This window comes from Zosterops lateralis, assembly GCF_965231275.1.
Source record: "Zosterops lateralis genome assembly, chromosome: 31".
Classification (NCBI taxonomy): domain Eukaryota; kingdom Metazoa; phylum Chordata; class Aves; order Passeriformes; family Zosteropidae; genus Zosterops; species Zosterops lateralis.
This window is the reverse complement of record NC_139791.1, coordinates 3,386,886-3,406,218: the sequence shown is the minus strand read 5'-3', so window position 1 is coordinate 3,406,218 and position 19,333 is coordinate 3,386,886. Positions and strand designations below refer to the sequence as shown.

Below are 19,333 nucleotides of genomic sequence, written 5' to 3'. Positions count from 1 at the left end.
AAGCTGGGGCTGCATCCAGGGCTGCCCAGGGCTGTGGTGCAGAGCAGGTGCTGGAGCCCTGAGGGCTCTTGGCCAGGCCAGGGCATCTGCCACCTGCCAGGGGCAGCTCTCAGCCTGCCTGGGAGCTCCCATGGATGGTGGAGGAGAGATGTGGGTGCAAGGATTTACTCTGCCAGGGCAGGTCCTGCTGCTGTGGAGATGGTGCTGTGTGTGCCAGGACTGCTCAGAGCTCCAGCTCATGCCCAGGTCATTTCTGAGGGGACTTTTCATGAGCAAATTCAGGGCAGGAGTTTCCTCCTTGGATCCCTGCTTTCCTCAGTTTGTGCTTCCATTTTTCCCTGGCTCAGCTTAGTGGCAATGGAAACTCAACTGTGCAGGGCAGAGCAGAGGCTGAAGCTCTTAAACCATCACACTGAGGATTCCTGGGAACCTCAGCAAGTGCCTCCACCTCCCCAGTCTCCAGATCCATCCACCATCACCTTTCCATGGTGTCCAGGCCTGGGAGAGCTGTTCTTTAATCCCTGCAGCTCCCAGCAGCTGCAGGGCAGAGCTGGCCCAGGGGCTGGGCTGGGCTCTGGCAGCACTGGCAGGGAAGGAGCCCGGGCCCACAGGAACAGCTCGGGCTGAGACAGCTCCAGCAGCAGAGCCGTGGGCAGGGAGGGAGGGAGGCAGTGCTGAGGGAAGCCCTGCTGCAGGGGACATGTGGCACCTGCCAGCCCTGCCCTGCAGGGCACACACTGCCCTGAGCAGCACAGCTCCTGTGTCCCCTCCCAGCCAGCACAGCCCTCAGCCCGGGGGCTCGGGGCCCTCAGTCCCCTCCTGGGCTGGCAGAGCAGCCCCAGAGATGAAGGGCATCTCTCCTGCCATGTGCCCATTCCCTGCTGACCAGGGCCTCAGGGCCACTATCCTGCACTGCTGCTGCCTGGGAGGGGCTGTGCAGGGCTGGACAGGGAAAGGCTTTTCATCAGGGCCCAGCTCTCTCTCTCCTTGCCTTGCCCAGGTGCTCCTGGCGTTGCTGATGGGCTCTCTGGGAATGGCAGTTCCAGCTGCAGGCTCAGGCCCAGCCCTTGGGCTCCTCCTGTGCAGGCTGAGCACAGCAATGGGGTGTCCCACCTCCCTCTGCCCCAGGGAGCTCTGGGCAGGTCAGGCTGGCAGGCTGGGAATGAGCTGACTCTCCTTGACTTAGGGAAAGGCAGGAGCCACTTTGTGTGCCAGGGATCCCTCTGCTCTCAGCAATGTCTCCTGGCTTTCCAGGATAACACTGGAGTGGAGCTTAGAAAGGTGCAAGTCCAGGGTAGCTGGGAACTGGAGAGAGGGACAGAGCAGCTCCTCTCAGTGTGCACTAAGGCTCAGAAAATCCTCCTGTCTCACTGGACTCTGTTCTCCCCAGGCACAGCAGAACCTCTCCTTCTGTCTCCTGCAACTCCCATGCCTTGGCCCTGGCAGATCCCGTGCCTTAGGATGAGGTTCTTTAACCAAGTTCAAACACCAGGACTGGCCCCTGCCCTCACTGTTCCCCTGCACTGACTGGGGCTCAGGGCTGACTCCCAGGTGTCCTGCAGGTCAAGATCTGACTCCTCACTGAACAGCGGCCATCAGCAATCAGGGCTCCAGCAACCAAGGTGAAGGAAGTTCTCCTAGACGTAGAAAAGGGGGAGGTGTTAAGTGGCAGGAAACAGTCTAAGGGCTTTGACTTTTCTGTGAGAAATCTCCAATCAAATGTCACTGTCATTCCTCCTTCTGCAGGTTGGGATGTCCGTAGACAGAAAATGTCCAACAGCAGCTCCATCAGCCACTTCCTCCTGCTGGCATTGGCAGACACACGGCAGCTGCAGCTCCTGCACTTCTGCCTCTTCCTGGGCATCTCCCTGGCTGCCCTCCTGGGCAACAGCCTCGTCATCAGCGCCGTGGCCTGCGGCCACCACCTGCACAGCCCCATGTTCTTCTTCCTGCTCCACCTGGCCCTCACCGACCTGGACTCCATCCTCACCACTGTCCCCAAAGCCATGCACAATTCCCTCTGGGACACCACAACAAGCTCCTATGAGGGATGTGCTGCACAAGTGTTTCTGTTTGTCTTTTGCATTTCAGCAGAGTATTATCTCCTGACTATCATGTGCTACGACCGCTACGTGTCCATCTGCAAACCCCTGCACTACGGGACCCTCCTGGGCAGCAGAGCTTGTGCCCACATGGCAGCAGTTGCCTGGGCCAGTGGCCTTGTCACTGCTCTGCTGAACACAGCCAATACATTTTCCCTGCCCCTGTGCCATGGCAATGCCCTGGGCCAGTTCTTCTGTGAAATCCCACACATCCTCAAGCTCTCCTGCTCCAAATCCTACCTCAGGGAACTTGGGGTTTCTGTTTTCACTATCTCCTTAGCACTTGGCTGCTTCATTTTCATTGTTTTCTCCTATGTGCAGATCTTCAGGGCCGTGCTGAGGATCCCCTCTGAGCAGGGACGGCACAAAGCCTTTTCCACCTGCCTCCCTCACCTGGCCATACTCTCCTTCTTTGTCAGCACTGGCGCATTTGCCTACCTGAAGCCCCCCTCCATCTCCTCCCCATCCCTGGATCTGGCCCTGTCAGTTCTGTACTCGGTGGTGCCTCCAGCCCTGAACCCCCTGATCTACAGCCTGAGGAACCAGGAGCTCAAGGCTGCAGTGTGGACACTGATCAAGGGACTATTTTACAAACTCTAAACTGCTGCCCAGCTTCTGCAAATAATTTGAAATAAAACTCATCTTTCATATCACTTGTTGCTTTGGTTGTCAGGATTTTTTTCTTTGTTTTAGTTTTCAGTGAAGTTCACAAAGCAAGGCCATTGTTTGTGTCCTTTCTTGGTTGTTTCTGTCCATCTTTGCTGTGGCCACAGACTGTGCCAAAGAGGGGCTGTGCTCTCAGTGGCTTTAAATGAACTAAAGGATCTCCCAGCAGAGTCTTCCCTGGAGATCCCCCTTTTGTTCCCTTCTCTGTCACTGCAGCAGCAATGTCTGTGTGCAGAGCTGGGGGCAGATCAGGGCTGGCACAGCAGCTGTGCCCAGGAGCAGCAGCCCTTGGTGTTGCCAGTGCTGCTCCCGTGGCCCTGCCCCGCTGCCCTCCTGGCCCTGGTGTTGCTGTAGGGCCTGAGGGCTCTCAGGGCCGGGCACAGGGCTGGGGGTGGCAGTGCCAGGGCTGCAGCAGGGACAGGCCATGGGCACTGCTGGGGCAGCGCTGACGCCTCAGGGCAGGGCCTGGGGGCTCCAGGCTCCTTGCCCAGGCTCTCTCCAGAACACGCCCAGGCCAAGGCTCAGCACAGAAAAGCCCCATGAGCAGCCCCAGGGTGGCCCTGGGCAGGCTGGGGACAAACAGCATCACACCATGGGAATGTCCCTTTGGGAGCAGGATCATCCTACAAGTGCTTCAGGAATTGTCTGCAGGCTCCTGCAGTGCCTGGTGCTGTTCCCTTGCCAGAGGCACCACAGGCCAGGGGGGGCACATCTGGGCTGCTGTGGCTGGCTGTGGGGCTCCCTGTTCTGGGCAATGAGGAGGGGCTGCAGAGGCTCTGCAGGACTGACAGGCTGGGCTTTGGGGCTGTGAGGAGAAGCTGAGGGACCTGGGCTGCTGCACCTTCTGAAGAGGAGGCCCAGGGCTCATCCTGCAAATGCTGCAAGGGTGCTTTCAGAGAATCACAGAATCAGCAAGGTTGGAAAAGGCCTTGGAGATGATCAAGTCCAACCTGTGCCCTGACACCACCTTGTCTCCCCTGAGCCTCCTCTTCTCCAGGATAAACAACCCCAGATCCCTCAGACATTCCTCAAAGGACTTGTGTTCCAGACCCCTCACCTGCCTTATTGCCCTTCTCTGGACACGCTCCAGCCCCTCCATGTCCTTCCTAAATTGGGGGCCCAGAACTGGACACAGCACTCCAGGTGCTGCCAACCAGTGCCGAGTACAGGGGAAGAATCACTGCCCTGCTCCTGTTGGCCACACCATTCCTGATCCAGGCCAGGGGCCACTGGCCTTCTTGGCCACCTGGCCACACTGCTGCCTCATGTCCAGCCTGCTGTCCAGCACTGCCCCTGCTCCCTTTCTGCCTGGCCACTCTCCAGCCACTCTGTCCCCAGCCTGGAGCACTGCAGGGGTTGTTGTGGCCAAAGGGCAGGACCCGGCCCTTGGTCTTGTTCAACCTCCCATGGTTGGATTTGGGCCCTGGATCCAGCCTGTCCAGGGCCCTGTGCACAGCCCTCCTACCCTCCAGCAGATCCACACTCACACCCAGCTTGGTGTCACCGGCAAATTTGCTGACGGTGGACTCAATCCCCTCATCCAGACCATCAATGCAGATCTTGAAATCCACGCTGGCTGGCTCTGATCCCTGGGCCATCCTGTGGCTGCCCTGTGATGGCACTCAAGGTGATCTGTTCCATAACCTCTCCAGGCACCCAGGTCAGGCTGACAGGCCTGGAGTTCCCCAGATCCTCCTTCCAGCCCTTCTTGGGGATGGGCTCCCATTGGCCCCTCCAGTCCTCTGGGAGCTCCCTGGGGAGCCAGGACTGATGAGAAATGCTGGAGAGCAGCTTGGGGAGCTCATCCACCAGCTCCCTCCTGCCCCTAGGATGGATCCCATGTGGTCCCACAGACACCTATGAGCATCTGAGTGGCTCAGCAGGTCAGCAGCTGCTTCCTCCTGGATTACAGGGGGGCTCTTCTGCTCCCTGTGTCCACCTACCATCTCAGGAGAGCACTTGTCCTGAGGACAACCTGTCTGCTTGTTGAAACCTGAGGCAAAGATGTCGCCCCTGACTTTCTTGCTTTCAAGTGTTTGAACCTTTGCAGCACCTTTCTCACACTGCTTCACATAAACAATATTGTATTCTTAGAATTTATCAGTATATTTTGCATACTTGTTCTCTGAGAGAGAACTTGACTGATGGTCATATTGACCAATGGAGTCAGGAGGTTGTAACCTCCTTGGGTCAATCTTGGCCCTCTGTACAAAATGTATATAAGCTTTTGGAGTCAGATAATAAAGAGCCTTCCATGTTTGACCCTGCTGCTGCCTGCTGCCCTCTGTGAGGGTCCGCACCCACATCGCAACGTGTTGCCCCTCTAAGGGCAGGGGTAACATTTGGTGACCGTGAACGTGTGAGAACAGGCTCCTCTGTCACACAAAAGAGTTAAGTACCTGAGGCTTTTCCTCATCTTTGGTAACCATATCCTCCCCAATAAAGAATGGTGGTTTCCTTACCCTTCTGTTTGCCATTAATTTCTTGATTAAAAGATTTTTAGTATCTTTCACAGAAACAGAGAGGTTAAGTTCTCATTGAGCTTACAACTCTCTAATTTTATTTGTGCATAACATAACAACATCCATAAGCATTTCCTAAGTTCCCTTCCAATCTGTCACAAGGGGATGCACCCTGGTTTTTCCAATTGAGTTCCTGAAAAAGCTCCATGGGTAGCAAGGGCGGTTATTTTCCTCACTGGCTTATCTTTGGGCACACTTTGCCTGCTCCTGTTCCTGCAAAATTTACTTCTGGAAGTGTATTCATCCTGCCTGGACCTCTTCTTTTTTAAGGGCTGTTTCCCTTAAAAAAATCAGTACCTGATTTGGCACTCCCCAAATCTGCATCCTGAACAGGCTGAAGTCTGCTCTCTGTAATTCCACTGCAGAATTTTGTTGATGCCCCTCCTTCTTTCTAGAATATATAAAATCTCTATAATTTCATGGTCACTGTACCCCAAACACCCTCTGACCACCACTGATCTCCCACCACTGATCTTCCCTGTTTGTGAACAGCAGCAGACAGAGCTTTCCTTGGCAATGGGAAGAAAAGGAAACCTCCCCAAAGTGCAGCTTGGAAGGTTGAGCCTGGAGCTGAGGAAAAAGTCCCTGCCAGGGCAGAATTTTGGTGCAGGAGGTGTCCCAGCGTGAGGCTGGGCCATGGGCTGGCTCTGTGTGCCAGGAGCTGGCAGCGCTGGGTGCAGGAAGCCCAGGGAGGGCACAGAAATGCTGGGCTGAGAAATGCTGGGGGGACAGCGAGATGGGCGTGTGCAGCCGGCCAGGGCACAGCAGCAGCAGCACAGGGGGCACAGCCTGCAGGACACATGGCCAAGGGCTGGGCAGGGCTGGCAGGGCCACAGGCACCCAGGCCTTTGTCCCCTGGGCTCTGGCAGCGCCTCTGGAGGCCCCACAGGAGGAACTTTCCTTTCAGGAAAGCCTGCACTTTGCTTCTGCCTGGCCCCTCCCTGAGGAGGCTGCCAGGCCTTGCAGCTTGAGGACATTTGTCCTTGCTGCCCCTGCCATCCCAGTGCCCCACCAAGAGCCCCGAGCCACCCGCGAGGGACAGGCCCTGCTGTCCCAGCCCTGGGCTCAGCCCTTGGCCTTTCTGCTGCCTCCAACCAGCCCAGGCCTTGCTCAGCATTGCAGTTCCCTGCTCACAGCCTTGGCCTCCCTGCAATCCTGCCCTCAAGGATCTGCTCTCACCAGTCCCTGGGGAGCCTTTGGCACTCCCTGCCCTCCCTGGGGCCCAGGGATGCTCCAAGGGACTTGGACTTTTGCTTCTGACTCCTTGAGCAGCGTCTTCAACCTTCTCTCAGTGCCTGGGGCTCCTGGACTCAGCCCCAAATCCAGCGTGGGGCTCATGACAATACAGAAAGCCCTGAGGAGCTCTTTGTCCTCTTTCAATTGTCTTTGAGTTTCCAGGGCTTGTGCAGCTGCTTGGAGTCAGTTTGGAGTTCTCTTAAGGAGGAAGAATTCAAAATGCATGTCATGATTTTTTTTTTTTTATTAATCAAGGGTGTATTTCTTTCTATTTTTCAATTCTTAGAAATGGTGACTGAAGCATTCCCCAAGTCAACTTAACAGTGAATGTTTCCTTAGGAGGTCTGAGCACAGAGAAGAAGGAGCCCCTTGTGTTCTGACCCTGCTGTTTGGACAACCTGCTCCTCACTCAAGGTCACCATGTCTGACATTGCCCACCCTGGGACTGAAATCCCAACACATTAAAAAAAGAGCAATTTTTTTTGATAATTAAAACTTAAATAATTAAGAATATTATAATAATATATTTTAATAATATAATTCTATATTTTCATTACCTTTTTTTAATATGTATATTAAAAAATCTATACAGTTTAGCAACCAAAAAATTTTAGGGTGTTAGTTCTAAGCAACACAATTCCCTTAATTTATTAATTGATCACGACTGGCTATTGATTTCTCCCTCTCCATGCTAATAAGACTTATGGGGTTTTTTTGTCATTTTGTCATCTTTTTAATCATTTACTCCAACAGCGAAAAAAGGGCCATTTTGGGTTTCATGGAGACATTTCTGGGGCACATTTAGGGCAGTTTTGAGTCTGGGAAGGGAATCTGGAGAGAACTTGAGGCTCTGGAGGACACCTGAGGGAGCCGGGTGGGACATTGGAGGGGCACTTAGAGATTCTGTCGGACAATTTGGGGTCCGGGGAGCACTTGGGGGTGAGGCATTGAAGACTGTAGTCAAAATAGATAGTGCTGAGATAATGTAGCTAGGACTTCCCTTTTGCTAACAGAAGCCAGACTGAAGGAACTGATAAGGAACTGATAAATCATGAGAACTGTCAAACTAGGCTTCTGCATCCTGAATAATCAATAGACCCTATGAACACAATACAATCATTAATCAAACAGTCCTGGGAAAAACAGGATTTAGCTGTCACAAACACTAAAGGTTAAAAAGTCAGAGCTGAGGAAGACAATCTTACTTCATCATTTTGGGACCCCACCCCATTAAAAAGACCACCGACCCATTTCAAAGAACAAACTACGCATGCTTGATGGCTTTTTGGGCTAATTACCATACAAAGCGGGGAATGGGAGGTGTCAGAGCTATGAATATGCATTTGTAGTTTGTGTATTCAATACTCCTGAAGATAAAAGGCCCTGTGATGATCTGTAAATTGCGCCTGTGTTTCTGGGAGCTATCCCACACGCTGCCCGGCGTCGTAATAAACATACACTTTCTAACTTTAAACTGTTAGAGAGTCTTTGTCCGTCATAGTTGGATATTGGTATTAGATCAATGTCCATAGTTTTTTTAATAAATCATTTTGGCGAGCCAGCCAGGAGAACTGCTCTTTCTGGCCGTGGGGCCGGTGGGGTCTAGGACCCCTCAGGGCGCCCACCTGGAAGTTTTCGGGGTGAGGGCTCCTCAGACCTTACCGTCCACCCGGGGAAAGACCTGAACCTCCTGGAACTACGGACAAAAGGTATGTTTAAAGAAAAACGTATTGAATGCAGGTGCCTTTGAATAGAGGCGGCTTATAAGTCATAAGAGACGTCTTATGCAAAGCAGAGGCCTGGGTTTTGGAATCTCCGAGGAATGTTGTATGGTTGTTGTGTTCCAGGTAAAGCTGGTCACTTGTTGGCTGCATTCCAGAAGCGAAAGCAGCAGCAGCAGCATAGAGATGCTGGTATTGGGGGCTTAGTGGCTCCATCTTTGGTTTGTCCAGGTAACGCTGGTCACTGTTGGCTGCATTCCAGGGGAAAGCAGCGGCAGCACAGAGCTATTGTATTGGTGCCAATTTGGCTTGTACTTTAAAGGTGCACTTTGGTGATTCATAATCTGAGAGGCTAGCCTGAATTTTTGAGGTGAACAGGGTCCCGTTCTGAGTGACGGTCGCGAACGCTGGATGTGTGTGTATTCGTGTCTGTTTGGGTTTTCTTTGTGATTGAGTGCTTAATTTGTGTACCGTATGTGTGTGAATTGTGAAAGTTTGTGTTGTAAGTGTTTTTGTTTTTAAGTTTGTGTTGTAAGTGTTTTTGTTTTTAAGAGATTTTAAAACCCCCGCCGACCCGCGGAAGGATATCTCTGCTGAAAAGCAGAGGAATTCGGGGGGGATGTGCTTGTGCCGTGACTGGAGGGTGTCACGGAGAGCGCTGTAATTTCTGACTGCATAACTGATAGTGTGATTTTAATCAGTGTGCTGTTCAATAGAAAAACATCTGTGGGTGGATAAACTGTTTATTGTTTATTAGAAAAACGAGCAAGTGTAAAAAAAAAAAAAAAGTTTTGGGTGGTTTTTTTGTGACATATCACAGTGATCAGGCAGGAATCTGGGTTGTCCCGGTAACCGGCAGGGAGCCGTGATTTGTTGCCTCGGGCTGTGTCTTTGAAATTCTGAAAAAGCCTGATGTGTTTGTTTTAACTGTTGTTTGTTTGTAGAATGCAGTTTTAATTGTCAAAAGAGCCAAAACTGCCTGATCGAGAAATCCCCCCGCTTTTTTCTCAGTGCAGAAAATTTGTGGAGTGTTTTTAATCGGAAACGCTGTGTTAAAATCTTTACCTAAGTGAGTTTAAAGTCTTCAGAACCCATTGTTTTGTGAGCCTAAAAAAATTGCTATCACATGAACAGGTTTTGGGGAAGGGGAAAGGACTTTTGTCTGGTAGTTTTGTGCAAGAAAAGCAAAGAACCCAGAACTTATGGCTAATGCCGGCAGAATTTGAATTAAGTGTCTGGGTAATTGTGTAGGGTTTTTCTTTTAAATAAAAATATTTTTTTAATTTATGTAAACATAAATTCTTTCTTCAACAGCTGGTGCTTCGAGCCTTGTTTACATATTGCTAATTTTTTTTAAGATTAACAAGCTGGTTTTTTTTTCCTTTTTCTGGTTAAACTATATGCCCAAGAATAGGAGACACAAGAATTGGAAAGCTGGTTCAAAGAGTTCCCCTGCCCAGGGATGGAATTTCAGAAACCCTAAAAATTAATAACCAGTAATTTGAATTATATGTCTGGGTAATCGCGTGGGTTTTTCTTTTAAATAAAAAGAATTTTTCCTTTTTTATGTAAACACAAATTCTTTCTTCAACAGCTGGTGCTTCGAGCCTTGTTTTAAAGAATACATATTGCTAACTTTTTGTTTTAAGAATAGAAGGAACAAGAATTGAAAAGCTGGTTCAAAGAGTTCCCCTGCCCAGAAACGGAATTTCAGAAACCCTAAAAATTAATAACCAGTAATTTGGATTAAGTGTCTAGGCAATTGTATGGGGTTTTTCTTTTACAAAATTGATTAAGGTCCCCTTTTCCTCAATTGATTTAGAGATTTGGGAAAAGGGTGCTAAAGGCTATCGAAGTGATCCAATAGAGGTTGCTAAGAAAATGAAGTTTGTAATCAAGCAGCATTTACCAGATCCCAATTGCTGCTTGATGCCATAACAGAAAAAAAAAAAAAGAAATAAAATTCTTGATAAGACACCGGGGCAATAAAACCCTAACACCTGTAACCAGTAACTATGTAATAGTAAAAGAAGCGGCTGGCCAACCTAAAAAAGGCTTACTTTTACAAACCATTGAAGTTTAAATTGGGGAAACAATAGAGAATCCATCGATTTTTATATGCCTAATGCCCCATCTGCACTTTTGGGCAGAAATCTGCTAAAGCAGCTGGAGGCAAAAGTAATATTTAAAGATAGAAAAATTATTTTGGAGGTAAAGAATCAACAAAGTTTAATGTAGATAACAAAAAAATTGAAAAAAAATTAATAATAATAATAAAAAAAGAAAATAGATTAGGTGTTTCCTGGAGTGTAGGCTCCTGACATGCCGGCAGGGCAAAGAAAACTTTTTAAAGATAAAACTACTCAAGGAGTGTCAGTTTAATTTCAACACTCCTATCGTGCCAGTGAAGAAGCCTGACAAGCCATAACTTAGCTGTTGACAAGATAACTGAAGGCTTGTATTCAGTAGTTGCTAACCCTTATAGCTTGTTAACTCATTTACTGTTTTAGATGTGCAGATGCTTTCTTTTGCCTCCCTCTCCATAAAGCCAGCCAGAAAATCTTTTCATTTGAGTCCTTTGAGGTGGTCCTTGCCCAGGAGAACCTCAAACTGAATAGAAGATATTTGGGGAGCAGCTTGCAAACAGTTGCTCCAGTATGCAGAAGACCTCCTAATAGCTACCCAGATCCAGAGAACATGAGTGGACCAGACGGTAAGCCTCCTAAACTTTTTGGGCTTGCAGATCCCAGAAGAAAGCCCAGCTGATGAGGCAAAAGCTATTCAGGCCTTTGACCAGCTAAAGAAGGCCGTCATGTCAGCTCCAGCCCTGGGACTTCCAGACGTGAGTACACAGCTCCTAAAGGATGGCCAGAGTGCCTCAGAATTCACTCTAGGCCAGAAGATGCCTGTGCTAGTGTCCCATACAATGTCTGCAGTCCTTGAAGAAAAGGAGGACATTAAAGCTATACTGGTAGAACAAGACAATGTTAAGATTGTGGTAACTAACATTGTGAACCCAGCTTCCTTCCCCAGCGGGAGTATAGGAGAACCAGTGATCCACGACTGCCTGGAGACCATCGAAACCACCTACTCCAGTCACCCGGATCTGAAGGACACTCCGATTGAGAATGCTGAGACCTGGTTTACTGACAGAAGCAGCTACGTTGTCAGTGGAAAGAGGCATGCTGGGTATGCAGTTACCATCAGCAGAGAGGTAATAGAGTCTGGACCATTGACTACCAACACCTCTGCACAGAAGGCTGGATGCCTTTGAGGTAGTCCTTGCACACGGAGCCATTTGGAAAAAGTCCTAAAGCTGCTAGATGCTGTGCAGCTACTTGAGAGAATGGCACAGATCACATCAAAAAGTGAGCTCTAATTGGAATATGCTGGCAGACAGAGAGGCAAAAGACACAGCTAAAGGTGAGATACCCGATGAGACAATTGAGGCAGCACTTATCCAGATGAAAAGAAAAATTTCAATTAAAGGTAAGCCAGTATATAATATGAAGGGTAAAAAATCTTATTAAAGCAGAGAAAGCAAATTATAATCAGGAAGGGTGGGCCATGACAGAGAAAGAGAAGCTTGTAGTACCCTCCTATTTGTTATGGTCATTAGTGCAAAGAGAACATGGGAAAACACACTGGGGAATAGACATCTTGTATAGTTATTTGAAAGAAAGAATTGTGGCCAGAAAGTTACAAGGTACAGTAATACAGGTAACCCGTCAGTGTAGTCTTTGCCTCCAAACTAATTCCAAAAATACACCAAAGCCTAAAATGGGACAAATTGGGAAAGGCTGTGGACCTGGGCAACAATAGCAAATTGATTTTACAGAGCTGCCCAGGAAGGGAGGATATCGTTACCTATTGGTGTTAACTGATACCTTTTCAGGATGGCCAGAAGCCTTGCCTACTAGAACAGCTAAAGCCCGAGAAGTAACCAAAGCACGGTTGCAAAAATAATACCAGGGGTAGAGTTCCAGCCACCATATCCCCAGATAGAGGGCCACAAGTATATGGTGGCCCTAAATAGACAATTTAGAGAAATTAAGAAATATGTGGCTGGAGCTCAAAACAAAAATTAGACAACCTAGAAATTAAGTCTTTTGCAGAAAAGTTCTTGGAACCACAGTGAGAAGGAGCATTCCAGATGCTTCTTACTACTTTCACTACAATCAAGATCAAAGAACAGAAGGCCTGGATCCATCATTCCCGAGTGAAGAAAGCCTCAGAAGGAATCTGGAAGATCACACCAGGCGACGATGAACTAAAACTGAAACTCACTCGGAACCACAAATACATGGACTAATAGTTATTATAGACACTATGTGGAAAGTTGTAATTATTGCTGTAATAAGCTTAACCATAACAAGGGTCAACACAATACTGTGTAGGTACAATGTGACTGAGATAAACAGGTGCCAAAGAAAAGCTTATGATGCTTACTCTCATAAGGCTTTAAATAAGATGCTAAGGGTTACAAATGCAAGCTTATGAGAAGGAAATGTCCTCCATTTAGACGCAAAATAGAGGGGTGTGCAATAAAATTAGAGAAGGGGGAAGAAAGACAATAATTACGATTCACCATGACACAGAAACCATCAAAGGAGTATTTAAGAAGCTTGAGGAACATTTGTCCCATCATTAGTGGGATGTGCTTTTTGGGTGGTCTCCAACAGCAACTAGTATACTAAATGCCTTAGTCCACCCTATAGTTGTGTTGCTTATTCTGGTTAGTATAAGTTTAGTTTTATCTGTTGCGATGCTTGTTTGGAATTGGAGGATGCTACGACGAATAGCAGCCTTAACCTCATTATCAAAAGCGTATGGCTTGGTCTTGAGAGACACTAGCTGTACAGATTGGATTGATGAGGAAGACTCTTTTGAGTAAAAGAATTTACTCACTTTAAAAAAGAGAAGTGGGGAAAATGAGGCATTGATTTAGAAGAATTAAAGACTGTAGTCAAAATAGATAGTGCTGAGATAATGTAGCTAGGACTTCCCTTTTGCTAACAGAAGCCAGACTGAAGGAACTGATAATTCTTGGAAGGAACTGATAAATCAGAGAAGCTGTCAAACTAGGCTTTTGCATCCTGAATAATCAATAGACCCCATGAACACAATACAATCATAAATCAAACAGTCCTGGGAAAAACAGGATTTAGCTGTCACGAACACTAAAGGTTAAAAAGTGAAGGGAGGAAGACCATCTTACTTCATCATTTTGGGACCCCACCCTATAAAAAAGGACCACCGACCCATTTCAAAGAACGAAGTACGCATGCTTGATGGCTTTTTGGGCTAATTACCGTACAAAGCGGGGAATGGGAGGTATCAGAGCTATGAATATGCATTTGTAGTTTGTGTATTCAATACTCCTGTAGATAAAAGACCCTGTGATGATCTGTAAATTGCGCGTGTGTTTCTGGGAGCGATCCCGCACGCTGCCCGGCGTCGTAATAAACATACACTTTCTAACTTTAAACTGTTAGAGAGTCTTTGTCCGTCATAGTTGGATATTGGTATTAGATCAATATCCATAGTTTTTTAATAAATCAGGGAGGGAATTTGGAGAGAACTTGAGGGTCTGGAGTACACTTGTGGGAGCCGGGTGGGCACTTGGAGGGGCATTTTGGGATTCTGTCGGACAGTTCGGGGTCCGGGGGAGCACTTGGGGGTCCAGGGAGGCACTTGGGGGTCAGGGAGGGGAATCTGGGGCCCTTCGGGGTCCGGGCGGGCACTTGGGGGGCTCTGAGGGGACTCTCTGGGGCGCGGGGGATGATGGGAGTTGAAGGCGAAGGAATGTCACGGTTTAACGGGGCCGCGGAGAATCACGGGAGTTTGAGGCGCAGCTCCAATAGCTCTGGGTCGGGCGCTTGGCATGACGGGACATGGAGTTACGGCTGGAAATGCGTTTTCTGATCACCGCGGAGCATGCTGGGAGCTGTAGTCCCGGAAGTGGCTCGAACGGGGCGGTTGTGGGTCCGGGAAAGCACTTGGGGGACACTTCTGCATCCGAGCCGCGACTTGAGGTCCTCGGGGGGAACGTAAACGGTTCGGGAGCCCTTGGGGGGAGCTTGGGGAGCTCTATCCGGGCTCTTTTGGGCGCGGGGCACGGCAGGAGGTTTAGGCGTGGAACTGTGTTATGAGGGGCTCCGAGGCCGCGGGGGATGGTACGAGATGAATTGCCAAAAGTGCCCGTAACGGGAATCTGTGGGGTTGGAGCATTCAGGGGATCTTGGAACAGTTTCTGGGGGTCCGAGTGGGCCCTGTGGGACACCTGGGGATCCTGGAGGGTCTGGGGGACACTTACTCAGTTCAATGAGTTTATTTGCCGATGAAACATATGTGTTATATTTAAAGGTTTATATTCTACAGGCATAAGTTCCATATGCACAGATATCAATAGACATAAGTGCAAAAGCTGATATTCCATGTAAGAGAATGATGTTCTATACTGTTAAGAGCAAAACTAAACCAAAACAAAGAAAAAACAATGGGGGTTAATCATTAATGAAAAAGGAACAGAAAAGGTTATTATGCCACTGTAAACTTTCATCTGAGTCTACATTTCAAATAACACAGACACCCTGTCTGAAGGAGGATTTCTCCTCAGGGGAAATGTCTTTCTGAAACTTTTCTTGGTTGTCAGGAGCTGCCTCTGTGCCATGAGTCCAGCCCAGCTCAGCAGCACAGGAAAAGTACAAGGACTTTAATGACCCTCCCGTGATTTGGTGTTGTTTACATCAGACTCAGTCCCTGAGAGCGTGTTCAAAAAACTTCTTAAGAACTCAAAATTAAATTGAAACACTGAGATTTCTTGAAGTTTTAATGGGAACCGCAGAGAGACTCAACGGAGAAAGTGTCCCCAGATTCCAGTTAGAGCAGAACACTGCAGGCAGTGATGACAGGTGGGGACAAACAAGGCAAAGGTGTCTCTGATGCTGAGCAAACCTGGATGTGTTTCAGGAATGCCAAGGGTCAAGGCCTGAGCCCCAGCCCCTGCCAAGGCACATCCTGTCCCTCCCACAGTGCTCAGGGCTCTTCCCAGGCCACTGGGATGTGGGGATGTGCAATGCCAAGGGCAGGACCATGGGGCGGCCCCTGCCAGGCTGCTGAGCAGGGCCAAGGAAGCAATGAGGCGCCAGGGCTGCAAGGGTCACTTGTCTCCTGCTCATGGCTCAGGCCCAGGCCCAGCAGCCATGGCCCAAGTGCTGCAGGAGTTGGCTGTGTCAGGGCCTTGCAGCTGCTGCCCATCCCTGTGCCCTGTGCAGCCCAGGCTGTCCTACGGTGTCCATGCCCTGCGCCTCTGTCCCTGCAGGCTGTCGTCATCCCCCGGCTGCCCCACCTGGCTGGGCCCTTGCTTTGCTGACAGCTCTGCCTCCTGCCTGCCTCTGCCTGGCCACACAGAGCCTTGGGCTTGGTACAAAAAGGTTTTATTTCACTTTTATCATTCCTGTGAGTTTCAGCAGAGGAACAAGTTATGCAGGGCCTTCTTTCCCAGCAAGGATGGTTGTAAAACAAGTAGAAGACATCTGGCTCAAGAGTGCAATGATAGAATGAGCAAGGATTGAATCTGGGAATTTTAGGTCGGTCTTAAGGTAATGGCTAAATTGTAATACACGTGTTGCAACTTTATATAAGTAACATTCTTTTAGAATCACATGTCCTTTTAAGGTTATGTGTTACCACATGTTGAACCTCAGGGCTGAATAAGTGATACACTCTTAATTGCAAATTACTGTTATGGACCTTTATTCTGATAATTCAGAGATTTGGTGACAGTGGGGTGTCACAGGACAAAGGAGTTAACTGTGACACCTTGGAACCTCATGAAATCAAAATCCTTTTTGACACAGCAGAGCCACATAGAACCAATGGTCCATTGTGGTACTGCAGATCCAAGGAGACCATTGTGACACAGAGAATCCTCATGGAATCAAAAACACATTGTGACAGAGAAAAGCGTCATGGACCCATTATATCACAGCAAGGCCTTGTTTGAACAATGGACACATTGGTGATAGTACAGAAACTAATGGAAAACAAGGGGCCACTGTGACACACCGGGGCTGCATGGAATGAAAGGTCCATTGTGTCAGTGCAGATCCAAGGAGACCACGGTGACACTATGGGGCCTCCTGGAACCAAGGGGCCATTGTGACACTGCAGGACCTCAGGGAACCAAGGTGACCATGTAACACTCTGTGACCTCGTAGAACAAAGGGTCCATGGTGACACTGCAGAACCAAGGAGATCGTTGTTGGTAGTCTGAAAGCTCATGGAACCACAAGCCATTGTGACACAGCGTGGCCACATGGAGCCAAATGTCCATTGTGACTGAGGAACCTCATGGAACCACAAGCCATTGTTACACAGATTGGCCACATGGAGCCAAATGTCCATTGTGACTGAGGAACCTCCTGGAACCAAGAGTCCATTGTTACACTGTGGGGCCCTGTGGACCCAAGGGGACCATAGTGCCATTGTGGGGCCTCATGGAACAGTGGAGACAATTCTGACACTTTGGGACCCACTGGAACCAAGGGGCCATGAGAGCATGGCAGGGCCTCATGGAATCAAGGGGACCACAGTGACACTGTGGGTCTCCATGGGATGAAGGGTCCATTGTGACACCGTGGAGCCAAGGAGACCATTGTGACACTCTGGGGCATCGTGGAACCACAGGTCCATTGTGACACAGCAGGGCCTCATGAAACCCTGGAAGCCACAGGTACACCTTGAGGCCCTGTGAAACCAAAGGGCCATTGTGGCACTTCAAAGCCTTGTGGAACCAAGGGGTCCATAGTGACACTGCGGGGCTCAGTGAAACCAATGGTCTGATGTGACACTGCAAGGCCTCATGAAACCCTGGAGGCCATTTGTACAGCCCTGTGAAACCAAAGGGCCATTGTGGCACTTCAGAGCCTTGTGGAACCAAGGAGTCCATTGTGACACTGCAGGGCCCCATGGAACTAAGGATTCATGTAACAGTGCAGGACCCCATGAAACCAAAGGTCCATTGTGACACTGTGGGGCCTCATGGAATCCTGGAGACCTTTATGACACTTTGAGGCCTCGTTGAACCAAGACCTTCTGCAGGACCTTGTGGAACCAAGGAGACCCTTCTGACATTGTGAGTCCCCATTGAACCAAGGGGCCATTGTGATACTGCAGGACCAAGGAGACCCCTGTGACACTGCAAGGCGTCGTGGAAGCAAGGGGGGACAACTGTGACACTGTGGGGTCCCATGGAAACAAGGGGCCAGTGTGACACAGCTGGGTCTCGTGCAGCCAAGGGGCCATTGGGATCCTGAGGAGCTCAATGGAACCAAGGAACACTGTGACACTTCAGGACTATAGGGAATCATGGAAACCACTGTGACACTCTGTGACCTCATGGAACCAAGGGGAGCCATTGTGTCATTGTGCAGCTCCATGGAACCAAGGAAAACATTTGGACACTGCAAGGCCTCCTGGAAGCAAGGGGGGACCATTGTGACACTGTGGAGCCCCATGGAAACAAGGGGCCAGTGTGACACAGCAGGGCCCCATGGAATGAAGGATCCAATATGACACCACCATTGTAACACTGTGAGGCCCCGTGGATCCAGAGGAACAGGGAACAGGTCTGGTTGGCTTGGCCTGACTGATTCAATGGACCTTGGCATGTTGGGGGTCTCTTCTCATCCACTCCTGAAACACTGGGGCTCTGGACTTTCCTTTCTATGGAAAAGAACCATCCCTCCTGCCCAGGCACCCATGGCCAAAATTGGTACTTCTCTACAATTCTCTGTATGCAAGAGTTTCTCCCAGACTAAAGCTGCCAAGACCAATAGTCCTAGCTTGCCTTGGCCTCTGGTGATTGCCTCTAATCTAAGCCCTGAAAACACAGGGGCTCTGTGTTTTCTTTCCTATGGGAAAGAACTGACCTTCTCATCCAGGTGCTCATGGCTGAAATTAAGATTCTGCTCCCAATTCAATATATCAAAACTCAATATATCCAAGATATGGAATCCAAGATATTTATTTGATTGCTCCCAGATGAAAGCTACTAGACCAGACAGCTCTGGTTGGCCTTGGCCTCTGGTGGCTGCCATGCATCAACCCCTGAAACACTGGGGCTCTGTGCTTTTATTCCTGTGGAGACACTTCAGGGTGTCATGGAACCATGGAGACCATTGTGACACTGTGGGGACTCCGTGGAACCAAGGGGCCATAGTAACACTGCAAGGTACCAGTGATGCAAGGGACCATTGTTACACTGTGAGATGCCATGGATCCCAGTGGCCATTGTGACACTGTGGGAATTCATGGACCCAAGGGGATCACTGTGGCACTGCTGGGCTGCATGGTCCCAAGGGGCCAGTGTGAAGCAGCAGGGCCTTGTGGAACCAAAGGGCCATTGTGACCCTGCTGGGCCTCATGGAAGCAAAGGGGCCATTGTGACACCTCAGAAGCAGGGAGAACATTGTGACACTCTGGGGCCTCATGGAACCAAGGAAACATGGAACAGGTCTGGCTGGTTTGGCCTCCCAGGGGCTACCTGACAGGTCCAGCTGATCTTGGAATGCTGAGGGCTGCCTCTCATCAGCCCCATGAGCACTGGAGGCTCTGTACTTTTCTTTCCTCTGGAAAAGAATCATCCATCTTTCCAGGTGCCCACAGCCAAAATTGATATTCCCCCTGAAAAATTCTCTATCTGCAAGAGTTCGCCCAGACAAAAGCTGCCAGGACAGTGAGCTCTGGCTGGCCTTGGCCTCTGGTGGTCACCTCTCATCTCAGGGAAGCCCTGAGGAAAGTATTGTACAGATTTGACTACTGGAATATCAACGAGTCTCTCATCCTCTGAAAACTCAGATACTCTTCTGATCATGTGTCCTTTTTTTCTCATTGTGTATTATGCATGGAATATAATTTTCAGCTAAATAATATTATTCTTATACCTCTGCCAGTGTTATCTGACACCTCCTCTACATGTGGGTCCAGGTCACCTGTGTATCAAAAACAAATTAAGAATCCAGCAGGAATTCTTTGTCTCTGCTCCCATCTGTCCCATCTCCTCTGGAGCTGGAGGTGCAGC

The 19,333-nt window shown here is 49.2% G+C and overlaps 1 protein-coding gene across 1 annotated transcript; it reads left to right on the top strand.

Annotated features, from left to right (window-relative positions):
* Window positions 1–1,769: 1,769 nt before the first annotated feature.
* Window positions 1,770–2,702, top strand: LOC310920751 (olfactory receptor 14J1-like; the record flags this gene model as incomplete). Its single annotated transcript, XM_083880810.1, has 1 exon — window positions 1,770–2,702. One exon carries the CDS (start codon window positions 1,770–1,772, stop codon window positions 2,700–2,702), a length of 933 nt encoding a protein of 310 aa, XP_083736936.1.
* Window positions 2,703–19,333: the final 16,631 nt, after the last annotated feature.